At 40.9% G+C, this 19730-nt stretch overlaps 1 protein-coding gene across 5 annotated transcripts in view; it reads right to left on the bottom strand.

Annotated features, from left to right (window-relative positions):
• Positions 1-19730, bottom strand: part of SLTM (SAFB like transcription modulator) — a 147328-nt gene that overhangs the window by 46097 nt on the left and 81501 nt on the right. For 4 of the 5 annotated variants that reach the window (XM_077474176.1, XM_077474174.1, XM_077474173.1 and 1 more), the window contains 3 exons: positions 6223-6273; positions 2018-2045; positions 336-795 (listed from right to left, as the gene is read on the bottom strand). In XM_077474176.1, the coding sequence (XP_077330302.1) occupies positions 336-795; positions 2018-2045; positions 6223-6273 (539 nt within the window). The remainder of the gene's footprint in view (positions 1-335; positions 796-2017; positions 2046-6222; positions 6274-19730) is intronic. The other variant, XM_077474177.1, reaches the window with a different exon arrangement.

Here is a 19730-nt window from a genome sequence, read left to right on the forward strand (position 1 = left end):
ATTCAAGAACAGGACTTCACTTCATTTTGTTTTCGGGCAGCGGTTTCTTACCATCACCACAAGCAGTTTAGAAACTTGTCAATTTGGAAAAATGAAAATAAAATTGCCGGCAATTCAATAATGAAATTGTCAGAACATACTAGGAAGATCTTGAATTTTAAAATAAATAAAAAAATTAAAAAAGGAAAAAAATAAAAATTAAAAAAAGGAACTTATGGAGGCTCAAAAACATAATAAAAACAAGGTACTAATTCTTGAAGCTACCCCTTAATGTAGAGTGCTCTTAGGGAACGCTGGTAATCAGTATCGTAAGAAACTGACATAGAAAAACAAACCTCTTTGCTTGACCAGAGGCCCCAGTTGACGAGGGACCTTTCTTCTGAGAATCCTTGTCTTTATCTCCAGATTCAGCTTTCTTCGAACCTTCTCTAGCTTCTTTCTTAACACCATCTCCTTTTACGTTCTCCTCTTTGACATCTTTTTGGTCCTCGGACATTACATCTTTTTGTTTCTCCAGGCCATCCTTGGTGCCACTCGTCTCCTGTTCATCCTTTGCCTTGCATGCCTCAGAATCTGCAAGTTTTACATTTTTACCTGTTTCAAGAAGGTCATCCCCATCACAATCGATAGTAATGGCATCTTCAGCCTGGATTGTGACAGACACATTATCGTCATCAGCTTCTTTCATAGAAGTGTTCTCTTTCACTTCTTCTTTAACAGCGAGTCCTGATCCATTGTCTTCTGAATGAAGGGGTTTAGATACGTCGTGTGTACCATCACCAGAACCTGTTATATCTAAGAGGATTTAACAGGGATAAACATGGCAAAGTAAGAAGTTTAAACAAATTCAATTTCTAGTGTAGGACCTAGAGAAAACAAATCTGGTTAACAGTAAACATTGCTTTAAAAGTATAGACAAACAAGAGGACATTCTTCATGGCAAGACAGCACATTAGACATGATGATAATGATCCGATTCCTGATGTGCAAAAGAACTTCATATTATAGAGCCCCACAATCCACAGCAAGTCTTCAGGAATACAAGACGGATGGACGTCAAGTCAAATTAAGTGGATAAACTGTCCTGGAGCGAGAACAGTCATTCTTCATTCCAATATTTGGCCTGGAACATGAGTCAGAATTCTTCAAACAGTCACAAGTCCAAGCACAAGACATCTTCAGCATGCTGACTGGGTGACAACATGGCTATGTGGTGTTAAAGAGCAAAAGCAGTATCAGAAGCATCCCAGCATTGCAGGTATCCAAGCAGAAGTAGTGTTCATGTATCCAACTATGGAAAAGGCAGCATATACTGGTCATACCAATACTAGTCATATTGTGAGCTTCAGCAGCATGGCTGCGACAGGTTCCATGAGAATTTCCAAGCATACTGGAAAGCTGTTCCACAGTAGTGATCACACATCCTACAAGTATGAAGTTTCATGATAAATGGCATAGATCATATGACAATGATGTTCCGTATAATAAAGACAATGGTCAATCAAGAACGCGGTTTCATACAACAGGCCCATGTCATACAAGAGCATTGCTTGGTAGTAGTTCATAGCGCTCCAGTTCAGTGCAATTCTTCACTTTGAATTGATCCTTCTATTTATACCATGTAGTCATAAATATCAGTGATCTTCAGAGATAAATATCCACGGTTTCATAGGACCTAGACAATCCGTATAGAAGTGGGTAGGCAGCACAAAGTGTCCTCCAAATGGTCGTCATATGCAGCATTATAGTTTCCAAAAGAAAATTAGGTTTACACCAACCTTTTAATTCGGCATGTTAAAAATGCCTACTTACCGTGTATATAAAAAATACATATACATATAATATATATATATATATATATATTTTTTTTTTTTGGTTTACTGCATCTCAGATATGAAAAGTTGTTTGCCTTCTTTATTCCATTAATTTCCAAAAAATTAAGTAGACAGCCTTATTGGGTCTCACATGATGAGCAATATTAATAAAAGCTGCAAGAAAAATAAAATTGTAGACTAACCTTTATCATTATCTTCCTCTTCGCCTTCCTAATTTAAAAAAAATAAAAAAATAAAAATTCAATTAAAGTGTACCAGAATATTTAACACAATTTCAGGTTTTTAGAATGCATTAGGACGGATGGACACACTATTTAAAGCTTTATTTTAATAAACCACACATGGATATTAAGGTGTAACTAAAGGCAAAAATCACAAATTTTGGGTTGACATCAGAACCCTAATAGGAGGGGGGGGGGGCGGGGGAGTCCTAACTTGGGGACACTAATTCTGACACACCAGGATTCCCTCAATTTGAAGGGATTTACGGTCAGTTCCTGTTTTGGCTATGGGACAGAAGGTGAAGAGAATTCTCCTCAATGGGACACAGATGGCAAAAAAACAACAATGCAAGAAGTTTTGCCTTTAGTTCCAGCTTTAGGCCTGCTGCATACGATTATGGGTCTCTGGGCCACATTTGGGCAGGCACGGCAGCCCGTTCATTTGAGTGGGCTGATGTGCCAGCACTTAATGCAGGAAAAAAGTTGCTTACCATTTTCAAATTACAGCAGCTGGGAAATTGCATGGTGCTTTTACTGCATGCAATTTTCCGACCGTTTTGGACACCCATAAATGGGCTTAAGTTTTAAAATGTGTGTGGGTGCCTTTACGAATGAATGGCAATCTTGTTTGGTCTTAAACAGCAGCGCATTTTGACTGGGTGGTTGCGGGTGCGGGACCAGGAGCAGTTCCTGCAATAGTGTGAACCAGGCCTTAAATTCACTGCTTAAAATCTCAAGGAATATCTACAAACTACAATAGGTTGTAGCAGCTAAGAGTTGGTTTCTTGCCACAATCTTGGGACAGAGGGAGGTATTCGTTAAACTATTTTATCAAGTAGTAAATAAAACAAGCTTTGAAAGCAGCCAGAGATGGCTAGTTTTAGGCTGCAATCACACTTGCCAATTCCAGAGCATGAGACAAAGCGCCCATGAGAAATGTTTTGCTGCCAGTCTCAGAAGCCTGCTGTAAACGCACATCGTGCTTGAGGTGCCGTTAATGAAACTAGCAATCACAATTCGCGGAAGAGCATTTTCTTGCACTACAAACATGCACTGAAGCAAAAAAAAAATGGGCTAACTTTACTGTTTTTATTTTATTTTTAAATAGTGTATTTTTTTCCCCAAAAAATGCATTTGAAAGACCTCTGTGCAAATGCCGTGTGACATAAAATATTGCAACAACCGCTATTTTATTCCCTAGGATCTCTGCTAAAAAAATATATATAATTTTTGGGGGGGTCTAAGTGATTTTCTGGCAGAAAATACAGGATTTTTACTTGTAAGCAACAAGTGTCAGAAAAGATTTAGTCTTTAAATGGTTAAACTGGGAACTTCTACACACAGAGATGACTTAATTCATTGAAGTGTAAACATTGTATCATTTAGTTCTTTTCTTGGCAGTCTGCCCAGAGAGGAGGAAAGTGTTTCTATGAGGACTCAGGCAACTCACACTGACTTCTTACAGAAGTCATTTCAAAGTCCAGCTGTAGTTCTAAATCGGCTTTTTATCAGAACAATCGGCCGATGCAGATTATTTAAAAAACGGCAAATATCGGCCGATAATTACAACTATAGTTTCTTTTCCCCTTTTGGTTAAAAATTTTTTACATGAATAAATAAGAGCCAAATAATTGAAAGCACCCATCAGTGGTAAATAGAAATCTTAAGGAGAGCTCGTTCTGTTGAAAAACAGACCGGCTGGATCACCAGAAAATAAAGATGTCAAAAGATAACAAATACAGTCATCACATCTAAGAAAAGGGGTATGCTACGATATAAGAAAATGTTTGATTTTGGGTTCAACGCTGCTTTAAAGTGGCTGTAAAAACCACTAACAAATAAAAAAAGCCACACAAAGATTCCATGCAGGTTTAGGAGATAACCATGGTAGCTAAACTAAGCTATTTTCATCTGGTGATCCAGCCAGTCTGTTTTTCAAGAGAAAGTCAGTTACAGGGATGAGACAGACCATTTAACACAGACATGGGTTCCTAAAATGATCAGCTTTAATTTACACAAACCCTTTATGCCAAAAAAGAAAACATGTTTGCTGTAACTCATTACAGAGTATTAGTTGGAGTTAATTTTAAATTTGTTACTGTATTGTATTGTTACTGTATTTAAATCTATTACTTCTAAACACAACAACATCTCTCCCCAGACTGGCAATACTGCTGTCCAACTCTGACCAAAAGTGCACCCTCATGCAGAGTAGTGTCTATTCTATCAGGTGTTACTAGCCAGATCACCAGGTGAATATAGGGGGCGGCTAAAATAGAAAACAAAAATTGGTTTTGGGTATAACGCAGCTTAAAATCATTGTAAAGCCTCGTATATATAAAAAAAAAAAAAATATTCTATACATACATACACACATACATACACACACACTTTTTTTTCTCCACACACCACGTTATACTTATGTAGCCTTATGAGTTTATGTGAAATCTCCATTAATACCTGTACAATATTGTAATTAGAAATATATTTCCATTAGATTTAAATATATATGTAAAGTATTGAGTGTTGTGTTGGTGTTACTGTAATTGGTTCAACTTCAAAGCTTGGCCTTTTGTTTTCCCTGATAACATCTCACCTGGGAAGTAAACAGCTTTCGTTGACTCATCCAATCAGGCTGTTCCCAATATACATTGACTAGGTACAGTGACCAATTAGGGAGAATTATATTAGCCAACTACAGAAAGTAGGGGGGGGATATAATGCTTTGAGAGCAAGCCAACTCACTCTGGTGTGGGAGCACACGGCAGTCACCATGGGCTGACCTGAAGTTAACAGGTAAACTCACTCTGAACTTGCACCTTATATTGTATTGTAAATATGGTTCTGTGAGTAATTTGTAAATATCATGTAAGCCAGGGGACCTACCCTGTATATTGTGATGCAAATACGGTCTGGTGTGTAATTTGTATATATTATGTAACCCTATAAATAAATGTGTATTGCTGATAGAACTACCTCTTTTGTACAAGATCTCTCAGATCTAGATATGTATATGTCCATACTACTACAATGATTGAGGTGTATGCACATAAACATAAATACTAGTCAACACTTACCTGCTCTGTTCAATAGGTTTTGCACAGAGCAGTCCAGAACCTACTCTTCTTAGGTCTCCCTTTGCTGCTCCTGGCCCCTCCCCATCGAGGGTACCTACAGTCAGCAGCTTGCAATGGGGGCACTGGAGCCAACAGCTCTGTGTCCATTCAGACACAAAGCCACACCCATCTTTGCCAATTGATGACCGCGGTTGTCAGATGGTCCGACCGGCTTAGACATTGGTGGACATCGCTGGAGAGAGATGGAGCTCAAGTCATAAGGGGGTGCAATGGGGCGGCTGCTAAACACAAGGTTTTTTATCTTAATGCATTAAGATAAAAAAAAACATCCGCCTTTACAACTCCCTTACGTTTCTCCTAAACTGAAAAGTAAACCCTGAACCAACATGATGCAATCAGAAAATAAAAGCAATGTGTCCCAAGGTAAAACACTTTCCCTTGACGGCTTGAAAGCAATCCATGACAGAAGTTTAATTTATTCCATGACAATGCAGCTAATGTAAATCTAAAATGATACACACAAAGATAGATTTGTACCAAATTACACTACACGTGGGAATTTTGTTTAAAGACTGAGCATTTTAAAGGAATGTATGGGATTATAACCCCCCACCCCCCCCCCCTCACATGAACTTTCCAAGGTGGATGCAGCATTGGTCCGATCCGCCAGGTCTGCACTGAGAACAGAGCGATTGAACATAGTCAATGGCTCAGTTCACGCCACTCTGGCACCCCCACCCCACGCTCACTGGTGCGCTGAGCTGTGGAGGGCAGGGAGCGGCCGTCTCAGTCTCTCAGCAGCTCGCTGAGAGGCTGAGACAGGCATCAGTTCAGCCACCTGGCGGATACAGACTGTCGTGATGACGCAGTGAATGGAATGATTCTGCAAACATCAGCAATAAGTAGACTTGAGACCACTCTCTGCTGAAAAATAAGCCACAGGAGTGCAAAACAAATTCCACTCCTGTGACCCATAGGAGAAGCCCAGCCAAAACGAGCTCAAGCTGGACTTGTTTCACTTCATAATACAATTTTAATTGCTATCTGACTTAAATTTATCTTCTTTCCCAGAGAAAGTGGAAAACTTACATCAGGAACAACATCATGATCAGAAAAAGTTTGGGTATCCTGGTTTTCATCCTAAATGAAAAAAAAAATGTTATAAAGGCTTTAAAAATATAAAAAGCATAAGTTATAAAGCAACCTATACAGGTCCACTGGATTAATTTAACATGTGCCACAAAAAAGGCATGCTATCTTTATTTACCCCGCTAGACCTTGAGGACAAAAATCAGTCGGTCACTTGACCATCTTGTTCAGTTATTAAAACTCTTCCCTTGAGTGTAGAATAGAGGGGAAGAGAATGTATTTAGTAGGCAAACCTGGAAAGTCAAAAGTACTTAAATACTTGTTCCAAGTCTTACTAGAAAAATATTTTTTTTGGTAAGCCCTAATCATAAACTTCACTTTAGGTCTTTTGAAGAGGAGTGCCTTGTTGATTTTCACATATTGGAATCTTAAATCACCCTGAATCAAAATGGGAAAAAAATAAAAATAAAAAAAATATCTTACACGCAGGCATGCTAATTGCAACACCTGCATGCAGTGTTCTGCAGAATTTTGCAACTGAGCTACTCATGCATGGCTCAATTTAGATTTCTGGCATTCATTGTGTTTGTGTCAGGAGGACTAAACTGATACTCATACTAGGAGTTATGTTATCCCAAGCAGGCCAATCAAGACAGCTATATACCAGCATCCGGTAGAAAAAGGACCTTAGGGACATAAGCATTGGAGAGGAGGCAATCAAGAACTTCAGTCCACTTTAAGGCCTAATGCACACTGGACATTTACATAGCTGCTGTTTTTGGCTTCAGACGTTTTTCCCTGCAGTCAAACTACCCAGCATGTTATCCTAGGTGTCCATGCACATTGGCTGGAAAAACTCTCCAACTCTGAAAAATGCTGGCATTCTGCATTTCAGCCATAAGCTTTTATAGGAGTATAGTTTTGCCAAAATAAAAAACCCACAAGAAAAGGGCTACAGCTTTCTACAGCTAGCGTTCTTGGCACCGACTGATCAAGTACATACACGCAGAAGTAGAATGACAAATCCAGCAGACTTGGTCTAATTTACGATCAATACACAGAAAAACACAAATCTATTACTGCAAGCCGCTTTTAAAGTGGTTGTAAACTAGATTAAGGCTTACCTGTAGGTGCTGCAAAGATCTCCTAAACCTACATGGTTTAGGAGATATTTACAATTCCCCGTACAAGGACTTCTGCACATGCGCTGATGTACTTGGCGCATGTGCACTAAAGAAGGGTCACGGCGTGCCGTTTTCATTTAACGACATGCTGTGACTGTCGGCTCCCATACACACGCGCAAGATTGAAATCACCAGACTCCGGCAGGAAGATGGACGCTTCAAGCCAGCGAGGAAATAGGGGACATTGCTGGCTCCTGTGTCAAGTAAGCGACACACAATGGGCTACTATGCGATGCATAGTAGCCCATTATGCTTTGCAGGGAAACAAAGTAAAGCCATCAGGGGTCTTCCTAAATACTCATTTAGTAGCCAACTCCATTTATTTTGTTACTGTGAACCGACTTCCCAAGAGGGGGGTCAAGAGGTTTCAAAAGTCTCTAGCCTTCATTTTCAAAGCTTAAGTTATTGACTGATTGGTTAGTAAACAGCTGTTACGGTTTGTCTGCTCTAGTTTTCAACCCCCCCCCCCCCCATGTATTTTATTTTATTAAAATAGGCATTTTTTTTCTAATAAAAAACAATTTTTTTTTTTAAATATTTTATATATACATACATACATACACACACACACACACACACACACACACAGAGGCTCCTTAGGCAAATCACCAGGATATTAAAATCAGAGCTATAGCTTATTTAAGACTACAGTGAAAGGAACAAAGCTTAATTTTTTTTAAGACAGGATCAGGAAGTATACAGATATGACAGACATTCTGTTCTACCAAAGCAAATAAAGGGAGGAAAACAAAAAAAAAAAAAAAAAAAACCATGCCATCATACAAATTAAACACATTTCAACAGAAGTACATTTTTACTTGCGCTTTATAACAAAAAAAAATTTGAAAATGCTACCTCATATACTAGACCGACTCTTAATCATAGAGATTGCCCAACTCATGTGTAAAGCCTAGTATACATGGGCCAAATGGTGGGTGGCATTGGCCAAGTCAACAGAAAAAAGGTCTGACATTCGGCCTGTGTGTATTGTATCCAGGCCGGCTTCTGTCGAAGGCCAATGACCGAAAAAGGTCTGCCCACAGCATAGCACAGAAGGGGAGATTGAAGTACTAACATCAGATTAGTGCAGTTGCTCTGACTTGAGTGCTCACAGTTCAAAACAGAAGGTGGAGGATGTAATGGAGTGGAAGAGTACTCCAACAGAGCGTCACAGGTTGCCACTGTCCATGCCCATGAGGGTTAAGGCAGTGCTGGAAAATAATCGTTGACACTTTGGGCCCCAAATTGGACATTTTCAATTAGGAGTGTGCTCACTTATGGCCAGCGGTTTGGACATTAATGGCTGTGCAAGATAATTTTGAGGGGACAGCAAATTCACATTGTTATACAAGCTGTACACTCACTACTTTACATTGCAGTAAACAAATTTCTTCAGTGTTGTTGCATTATGAGAGAGGGGAGAGAGAGAGAGCGTGCAAATACACAAGAAGCTAAAAAATATAAATGCATTATATCAGGGATTACAGAAATCAATCTTCCTTAACAAAAAAAAAATCACAGAGGTGATGCCTACAGGGAATAAAACGAGGGAGGAATGTCTGTAATGGTTTTCCAGTGCTTCAGAAACCATTTGATTCCAATACAGACCCCACTAAGTCAAAAGGAGGGGTGGTACACAGGAAACACTGTACCAACATCTTAATCCAGAAGTGAAAAGCCAAAGGTTTCTGAAACTAGACAAAAAGGGCAGAATCCTTGCCCTTAATTCTGCCGACAGCCAAAAGGCTGGTCTAGACCCAGAAAGGAGAGAATTCATCCCACAGAGAAAACTCTAGGGTGGAAAAACAGATGCACACCAAATGTCTTCCAGGTCTTATGAAGAGAAGTAGCCTTTAGCATTGTAGGAATCTCATATGCCCTTTAAACCATTAAAGGGTGCCCAGGACTCTCCATCCTTCCATCAGTAGTGATCACCTTCCCAAAGATAAGACTTTGCTGATCCTAGAGCCAGATTCCAGAGCAAACCTGGCATGTAGTACAAATAAAATCAGTCTGTACAGTTACTTGATTGACAGACACATCTCACGAAGTTGTTTTGTAGATTTGTAATTAAGCAAGTGTGACTGCCAAAAAAATAAAAAATAAAGCTACCATTAGTGCCCGTTCACACTACCACGACTTGTCAGGCGACTTAGTCGCCTGACAAGTCGCGCTCCGTTTTGTACTATGGAACCGTTCTAAGGCTGCATTCACACCTGAGCGTAGCGTTTAAGCAGTTTTTTCTGCGTTTTTTTTTTTTTTTTTTTACAGAGATTTTGTGCGGGGCAAAAGGTCAACAATGTTAAAAGAAGAAAAACGCCCAAATCTGCTCAATTCGAGCGACAAAAAAAAGGATCCGGAACTTGTTTGAGCTTCAGGCGTTCGGCTTCAGGCAACATGTAGTGGAGATGTGAACCATCTCCATTGAGAATAGAATTTTTCCCCTCTAGCGTTTTGTAGCTTCAGGCTTCAAGCTACAAAACGCTCAGGTGTGAATGGGGTCTAATAGGAGCAACTCAAGTCGCTCCGACTTAGAAAAAGGTTCCTGTACTATTTTTGGGGCGACTTCAGGCAACTTGCATTGACTTCTATACAGTAGTCGTTTTGCAAGTAGCTGCTGAAGTCGTGTGCAGGTCGCGTCCGAGTCACGCTGCAAGTCGTGTCACCCCTGTGTGAACGGGCACTCAGGCTCAAGACTTTCACGCATTAACAGAAAGTCAGGCAGACAATGCCTACACTGCAGATTTTAAATGGGAGTTTCTGAAATTTCTCATGGGCAAGAAATACTTTGGCCTGAGCTGTATTCAGATACTGCAAATGGTTCCAGAAACCAATTTCTGAAGGTACAGGATCCATCTGAGCCACTAACATCTTGATAGTCACAGGCAAGTTGTCCAACAGTACATCGATTATTCCATCAGCAGGTCATCTTGGCATTCCCCCAATAGAGATACAACAAGAGTACAGTAGAGCCAACAGCACATTGATGAATACCCAAGGAACAGACACGTAGCCAAAAAGGGTAGGGCCACAAACTGGCAGTGTAGGGATCACAAAGAGAAAGAAATGCTGGTGTGCCCATTGGACGGTAAAACCAGTCTGTACATGCAATAAAGCATGTTTGTTATACTCACTGTGGAATCTAAGGGGCTAATCTTACACATTGTGTAAAGGCCATTTAATCCCGACTTCCGATCCTCTTAATGACCCCAATCCATCAGCCATAGTACAGAGCAGCAAGTCTACACATGCTTGGTTTGTTGTGCAGTGCTAGATCTTTTTTTGTTTGTTTTTTTGGCACAGGGCCATTCAGCAGTGTCCAGAGGCAGGGGTCATGCAGCCTCATAGGACAGTCAAAAGAAGAATGAAAACTCCAAGATTAACCAGTCATACTGACAGAAAGTCACAAGACTGCTATAAAATGCAGATGAGAAAAGGTATTTAGCGGTTTAAATTAACAAAAATTACTACATTTCCACTATGGAAGAATAGATATAGCGAACGCAGGGTCCTGAGTATAGCAAAACTAAGACAAGTGCATCCTCTACTGGTATGGTAGACACTGCTGAATCCACAGTTGGGGTTAAAAAGTAAAAAGGTGGGGGGGGGGAGGGGCGACGACAAATCGACAGGCGAAACTTCAAGTCGCGATAAGTTTATACAAAAACTGCTACAGTCAACCAACTTAAGAATTTGGGAATAATTGCATCGGACTGTGACACCTCAGGGACTCGTTCATCAGAAGAAAAAAAAAAAATAAAAATAAAAAAAAAAAAAAGACTGGAATGACTCAGAATAGAAAGTTTTAGCAACTAATAGCCAAGAAACCCTCAAGCTCAGGTATCCTGGAGGAGTGGAGAGCACTTGAGGCCTCTGTGTTAAGTGAGAAAATAACTGGGTGATTTTGCCCATGAAGCGTTGCAGGACTGTAGTAAAAACTCAGCCAATAGAACAAAAGAACCAGTCACACTGAGCGAGCTAAAAGCGCGAGTAAACCCATTGATTTAATAGTAAAAAAAAATAAATAAATAAAAAGTTACATTCCCGGCATGCCGGAAATGCTGTCACATTGGTTGAACTGTCAACCAAACTGTCAAACCATCCAATGGCTGGTGTCATAACTGATCACATGTGCAGCATCATGGCAGTTGAAGCTTACACAGATGCCAAGATGGCAGACTCCATGGCTGGGAATGATGGGAGGCTTTACTTCCACTTTAAGAGAACTTTAATGGACATATATTCAAGAGGGAAACCGGATTCTATGCAGATGTCAACACCACAAGGCAGCAAGCAGAACGCCAAGCAGTTAACTGTATGAGCTGGGGGCACGTTTTATAGGACAGTTGCCAGCATGTCCTTTAGAAGATGAAATTGCATGGTGATAAGACAAGGCTCAGGGTATGCAAGGCTTCAAATACTCCCAAAATCCAGACAGATGATACCAGGCAAGGATCGACATCACCATGCCTGACCAAGAATCTTGCGTCACTTCCTGTTCACATCAAACAGCATCCCAACAGGTTTAGTCTTTAACAACTTTGAGAAAAGAGTTTGTGTAAAAGGCGATACAGACAAAACATGTCAGGATGCTGCTGGGCGTGTGCAGGAACTGATGTAGGTGAAAGTGACATAACTGGCAGTGATGTCAGACTGTGCCAAGTGTGGTGGTGAGATCGACAGCTTGCCAAGTCTTGGGTATCATTTGCGGTTATGGTTTATATGCTTTACATTATATGCTACAGTGGGGAAATTGAAACCTCTGCAGATTTTCTAAGCTTGCCCACGTAAAGAAATTAAGGACCTATAATGTTTATTATAGGGGGGTATTTTAAAGTGAGAGACAGAATATCAAGCAAAAATACAGAAAACATGATACAAATGTTCTAAAGTTTGTTGCAGTTCCGTGAGCAAAATAAGTATTTGATGCCCAAACAATGACTTAGTACTTGGTGGAGAAACATTGCCTGGCAAGCATAGAGCGAAGACATAGCGGCATAGTCAGGTATTTTTATTTTTTTTTGGTATTACAGGGGCAAAATTACACAGCACAAGCACTGTGCTATAGAATACGCAGGAGATAAAAGCAGCCCAAGTTTTGTGTTGGGGAGAATGCTATATATATAGATTAGCAGACCCCTGAAAGTGTCTACCTATGAGAGGGGGTGTGCCTTTTCTCCAATCAGGTGTCTTGGCTGTATGCCCAGACTTCGGCAGTGTTGAACAGGAAGAGAAAATCACCCAATGGCTTAACTTTTAACAGTATAATGAGTATATAAAAACTGAAGACAGCAGATATACAAATAAATCTGGCAGGGAGATTTGTTTCATCCCAGTGTATCATCTGAGGCTGTTCACTTCACTGGGTATAGGTGAGGGTTTGCATGCACTTTAGAAGGGGCAGGATTTTTTTTATTTTTTTAGGTTAACAAGTGCTTTAAGGTTGATGACCCATCTTTAGAGGTAGGTGGTTCTCATCCAAGATTTTACAATACATGGCCCCAGCATTTCTTCCTCCAAACACAAATCCAGTTAATGCCAAAAAGCTAAAATTTTGGACTTATCCGACTACAGTACTTTCTCCCAGTCCTCTGAATCATTTAGATGTTCCTTGCCATGCGTCTTCTTGAGAAGGAGGACTCGCCGTGTTTAGAGGAATAAAAATACTATGACCCCAAGAACACTATCCCTGCAGTCAAGCTTGGAGGTGGAAACATGATGCTTTGGGGGTGTTTCACTGCTAAAAGGTAAAGACGGACTTTCCGGCATTAAGGGGCCAATGTGCAGGACCCAAGTATTTTAACATCCTGGATGAGAACCTTCATCCCTCAGGCAGAACGCTGTAGATTGATAATGGAAGGGTCATCCAGCATGACAGTGACCCAAAATAAACCGTTAAGGCAACAAAGGAGTGGTGGAAGAAGCACATTAAGGTCATGGAGTGGCCTAGCCAGAATCCAGACCTTAATCCTAAAAAAAAAAAAAAAAAAAAAAACACGTATGGCAGGAGCTGAACTTACAGTGGCAAAGCAGCAACCAAGAAACCTTAAAAGCGGAGGTCCACCCTAAAGTGGACCTTCCGCTCATCGGAACCCTCCCCCCCTCCGGCACATTTCAGGGGGGAGGGGGGTGCAGATACCTGTACAGTACAGGTATCTGCACCCACTTCCGGGATAGCTCTCTGCGGAAAGGGGCGTAGATTACGCCCCTTTCCGCAAGTGCCCGCCCCTTTCCGTAAGTGCCCCACTGCCTGCTGGGAAAAGCACAGATCCCAGAGGCAGCAGGGACCGTCCTTATTGCACAGCGCGACTTGCGCATGCGCAGTAGGGAACCGGGAAATGAAGCCGAAAGGCTCCATTTCCTGATTCCCATACCCAAGATAGCGGCGGCAGCACTCGAGAGACGATCTAGAGATCGGCTTCAGGTGCCGACATCGCGGGCGCGCTGGACAGGTAAGTGTCACTATTTTAAAAGTCAGCAGCTGCAGTATTAGTAGCTGCTGGCTTTAAAAAAAAAAAAAAGCGGAGTCCCGGTGGACTCCCGCTTTAAGGGTTTAGAATACATCTGAAGCGTGGACCACAAACCCTTCTGAGAGGTGCGCAAACCTGAAGAAGAAAGGTCTTAACTCTGTTTGCCAACAAGGGTTAACGTTCAAGTAATCAAGTCATGTTTTGTTTGGGGGATCAAGTAGTTATTTTACCCACAGAACTGCAAATCAATATTTGGGTCATGTGTTTTTTCCTGGATTTTTGGTTGATAGTCATCTAATCACTTAAAATACACCTATAAATACAATTATAGAGCCTTCATTTCTTTGTAAGTGGGCAAACTTAAAAAATATGTAGGGCAGGGGTGGCCAACCCACGGCTCCCGAGCCGCATGCGGCTCTTATGTTCAACACCACAAAAAAAACAATCTTCGTTTCAACAATCCGTTTCTCTTCCTTACTCTTTTCCAGTCGTTCGCCATCCGCTCTCACACACACCTCCACTCACCCCTCACTCTGCCGTCCTCTTGCTCTGTCATCTATATCTGTAACACTCAACATTGCTGCAGGGTCGCTACAGTATTTTCGTCAAATGCGCATGTGGGCAGTTTTTCAGCAAGAGCAAAATCATTTGAGTAAACCTTTCACGCTCAAAATGGCAGGGAAACAATGCACAGCAAAACGAAAATATGAAGATGAACACAGGACGTTTTTAACAGAGTGGGAGAGTTTATATTTTTTTTGTTGAACGTAATGGAAAGCCATTCTGCCTTATATGTCAGGTGTCCTTGTCGCATTTCAAAGCTTCAAACCTTCAGCGCCACTTTAGCTCACTCCATGCCAACATCGACCAGGAATTTCCAAAAGGGACTGAACTTCGCAAGCACAAGTTGGTTACTTTGAAAAGTCAGACAGAAAAGCAGGCAAAGTTTTTCCAAAAACTTACAAAGCACACAGACTGTAACGCTTGCATCGTATCAACTGGCTTGGAACATTGCACAGGCCAAAAAGCCACACAATGAAGGGGAGTTCATTAAAAAATGCCTCTGACGTGGTTGAAATCTTGTCTCCTGAAAATCGACAAACTAAACCGAATGGTATCAGACCTCCAACTGTCCCGCCACACTGTTGAGCACAGAATATCAGCCATTAACACGTCTATTCAGTCAAAGTTGCACTCTGATCTTCAAGCTTGTGAGTATTTTAGTGTCACATTGGATGAGAGTTGTGACATACAAGACCAGGCTCAATTGGCAATATTTGTACGGTCTGTGTCAAACGATTGTTTGATCAAAGAGGAACTCCTCGATATTATGCCTTTAAAAGACAGAACCCGTGGCATAGATGTGAAAGATACAATGATGGATGCATTTGTGAAAGCAAATCTGCCCATAGCAAAACTAACTGCAATAGCCACAGATGGAGCGCCGGCCATTATTGGATCTGTGAACGGGCTTGTAGGGCTGTGCAAAGCTGACCAAACATTTCCAGAGTTTTGGAATTTCCACTGCATCATACACAGCGCGCAACTTGTGTCTAAAACATTGAATTTGGACAGTGTCATGAAGCCTGTGATGGCAATCGTCAACTACATCCATACACATGCGCTTCACCACCGGCAATTCAATAATCTCATCGCTGAGCTGGACCAAGGGCTTTCAGGTGACCTGCCGCTACACTGCACTGGTGGCTGTCAAAAGGCCAGGTACTCTCTCACTTCTTCCAGCTTTTGGATGCTGTGAAACTGTTCATGTTAGAGAACAACAAGGACTGTCCCACAGCGCTCGGACCTCGAGTGGGTTATGGATCTGGCCTTTTTGGTTGACATGCTGTGCTGTGAGACGGACTGTTTGAAAGCCCCACTAGTCATAGATGAGGGTGCGGCTGAGATGGAGATGATTGATCTTCGTGAAGAGGACCAACTGAAACCTGCTTTAAAAGGAAGGGACCATTGAGTTTTGGAAACGTGCCAATGGTAAAATACCCCAATGTCAAACAAGCTGCTCTTAAGATACTGTCAATGTTTGGGTCAACAAATGTATGAGAGTCTGTTTTCCACCCTGAAACACGTGAAATCGAAGCATCGGTCTGTTCTGACCGACACCCATGTGAAAGAATTGCTTCGAGTTACAACGGAGTACAAGCCAGATTTGAACAGGATTGTTCAAGACAAGGATTGCCAGAAGTCTCACTAAATAACACATATAATGCGCATAATAAAAAGGAAAAATGTGTGGTAAAATTGTTCCATTATTCTTGTTATGGATTTGGTTAAACAGAGTTTGTCTGTGTGAGAGTGCACACTGTGTTCATTGTTGAAAATGACTGGCCTGTGGTCTTTGTAGTGTTAAAACAGTGTGTGACATTTACAATAAATCCAGCTGAGCAAAAGTAGGTGTGTATGAGGAAGAGATGGGGTGATGTTCATGTGTGCCCATGCGTATGATGTGGCTCTTTGCGGTAACTTGGTAAAAAATGTGGCTCTTGGTCTTTGTCTGGTTGGCCACCCCTGCTGTAGGGGATCAAATAATAACTTTACTCACTGTACAATGCAATTAACAGTTTGGTGAGCATTTTTTTCTAATTAAATACAAATTTTTTCCTTGGTTTTAATGCACTGCTGTTAGCATTCTATTCATTCACAAGACATTAGGGGGTTTGGCTGGCTCAGGGGTGGGTCGTTCAGAATACATCAGCTCAGCGATCTGCAAGCCATTTTTGGTTTAGCCCACTGGAATAAAATTTAAAAAATCCTAGCTTCATCTGTATAAACAAATTTTATATTTCACAAACTATAAAACAAACATGTTTACACATTTCTCAGATAACATTTTTAAAAACCAGTTAAAATCTTCCTTCAACTCATGTAGAAAGCAAATTACTCATGATTAACCCCTTGCTGCCGAGCGTACGCAGATGTGCGTACTCGGCTTCCGGGGGTTATACCGGGATGATGTCAGCACCTGCAGGCATCACCCCGGTACCGTTTTTCTGAGCGGACAATTGGTTTTCCAGCCATAACAATGCGGCTACAAGCCGCTCGGCTGTTAATCCGGAGGAGCGGGAGGGGACGTCCCCCCCCCCTCCCACCGCTCTTACCGGGGACGTCTTATTGACCCCATATCTCACTGTAAAGAGGACCTGTCATGCCATATTCCTATTATAAGGGATGTTTACATTCCTTGTAATAGCAATAAAAGTGATCAAAAAAATTTATTTTTTGGGGGGGGGGGGGAATGTCAAACTAAAATAAAGCAAAATGAAAAATTTTTTTTTTTTTTTAAAGCGCCCATGTCCCCATGTGCTCGCATGCAGAAGACAACGCATACGCAAGTCCCGCCCACAAATGAAAACGGTGTTCAAACCACACATGTGAGGTATCGCTGCGAACATTAGAGCGAGAGCAATAATTCTAGTCCTAGACCTCCTCTAGAACGCAAAACCTATAACCAGTAAAAAAAAAATTGTAATCGTCGCCTATGAGGATTTTTAAGTAGCGACATTTGGCGCCATTCCACGAGCGTGTGCAATTTTGAAGAGTGACATGTTAGGCATCCATTTACTCAGCGTAACTTCATCTTTCACATTATGCAAAAATTGGGCTAACTTTACTGTTTTTTTTCCAAAAAAAAAAGCATTCGAAAAATTGCTGCGCAAATACCGTGCGAGATAAAAAATTGCAACGACCACCATTGTATTCTCCAGGGTGTTTGCTAAAAAAACGTATATAATGTTTTGGGATTCTATGTAATTTTCTAGCAAATAAATGATGCTTTTTATATATAGGAGAGAAATGTCAGAATTGTCCTGGGTGCTCCAGAACGCCTGATGGCGCTCCCTGCATGTTGGACCTCTGTATGTGGCCACACTGTTTAAAAGTCTCACACATGTGGTATCGCCGTACTCGGGACTAATAGCAGAATGTGTTTTGGGGTGTAATTAGTGGTATGCATATGCTGTGTGTGAGAAATAAACTGATAATGTATGACAATTTTGTGAAAAAATAAATAAATAATTGTAAAAAAAAAAGAAAAAAAAAAAATCTTGATTTTGCAAAGAATTGTGGGAAAAAAATGACAACTTCAAAAAAATCATCATGCCTCTTACTAAATACCTTGGAATGTCTCCTTTTCAAAAAGTGGTCATTTGGGGGGTATTTGTACTTTTCTGGCATGTTGGGGTCTCAAGAATTGAAATAGGCCGTCAGTACTTCAGGTGTGATCAGTTTTCAGATATTGGCACCATAGCTTGTGGACCCTGTAACTTTCACAAAGACCAAATAATATCCACCAATTTGTACTTATTTTTACCAAAGATATGTAGTAGTATAAATTTTGGCCAAAATTCATGAAGAAAAAAAATTACTAATCTGCTAAATTTTATAACAAAGAAAAATTCATTTTTTTTTTTTTACAGAATTTTCTGTATTTTTTCTTTTATAGCACAAAAAATAAAAAACCCAGAGGTGATTAAATACCACCAAAAGAAAGCTCCATTTGTGTGAAAAAAAGGACAAAAAGTTCATATAGGTCCAGTGTTGCATGACTGAGTAATTGTCATTCAAAATGTGAGAGCACCGAAAGCTGAAAATTGGTCTGGTTATTAAGGGTGTGCTGTACTGACAATGTGATGAGTACAGTGATCTCCCCTGCTGTTCTTTTGTGCCCTGACAAGGGGGGACAGCCCCAACCACCACCACTCTGGTCAGTGCTCCAATTCTTGGCCACGTCCCTTCGTCAGAAGTAGGCTTCTGTTAGACTGGCTGCAGTACACACAGGCCAAATGCCGGCCAGTTTCTATTGAATCTGCCAACGCCACTTGACATTCAGCTTGTGTGTATGGCGTTTTAGGTCTTCTAAGATATTAGTCACACCTACAAGTTCACCTGGCAACTACACATTTTTATGTAACATTAAAAACCAGCAATCTAATCATTTTGGGGGAAAAAATGCCAGTGTAAAAAATAAACCCACACCCACCACACAACATAAAAATGGATGAGAAAAATCATAGTCCACATATACCACTAAAAATATACCAGCAACAGAAGATATGTAGTTACCATTCAAAAAAAAAATAAAAAATTAGATGTGCTTATGTGGAAAGGCAATAAAATAAAATGCATACATTTAAAAAATAAAAATAAAACCCAAAAGCTGCAAAAAGCAAGAGAATTCATGCGAGTCATACCTCAAGAGCTTACAGAGGAGTTACAAGCATAACCCTATGCACATTAACAAATCAAGGTTTATGTTTTTTCCAGCCAAAGTACTTATGACTGAACACAAATCCTCTTCCAAACTGCACACCCAGAAAATAACCTCACTTGTTCCCAGGTAACCTTTGCTGCCTTACACTTCACCTCTTACTAGAAAGGTGTGATGAGGCTGGTTCATTGTTCAATGAGCATGCTGGAGATAAAAGGCAAAAACCAGGAACTGTCACAAACGTGACTAAGCTGTGTGATGGGGTGGATAGGTGCACACACACACGCGCGCACACACACACGCGCGCACACACACACACACGCGCGCACACACACGCGCGCACACACACACACACGCGCACACACACACACACGCGCACACACACACACGCGCACACACACACACGCGCACACACACACACACACACACCACTGAAATCAAAAAGGTCATTTCAGTAATTCAGTAAGTTAAACTCAATTTATATGGATGCGCTACACACAGTGTTAAGACCTCAAGCATTTCTCTTTTCATTTTGAGGATTATGGCTTACAGGTAGTGAAAACCCAAAATTCAGAATCTCCGAAAATTAGATTATATAAAACTAATATGAAAATCATTTCTAATACAGAA

Source organism: Lithobates pipiens, unplaced genomic scaffold (assembly GCF_037356315.1).
Source record: "Lithobates pipiens isolate NorthernLeopardFrog02 unplaced genomic scaffold, aLitPip1_a1.2 Scaffold_8, whole genome shotgun sequence".
Lineage (NCBI taxonomy): Eukaryota > Metazoa > Chordata > Amphibia > Anura > Ranidae > Lithobates > Lithobates pipiens.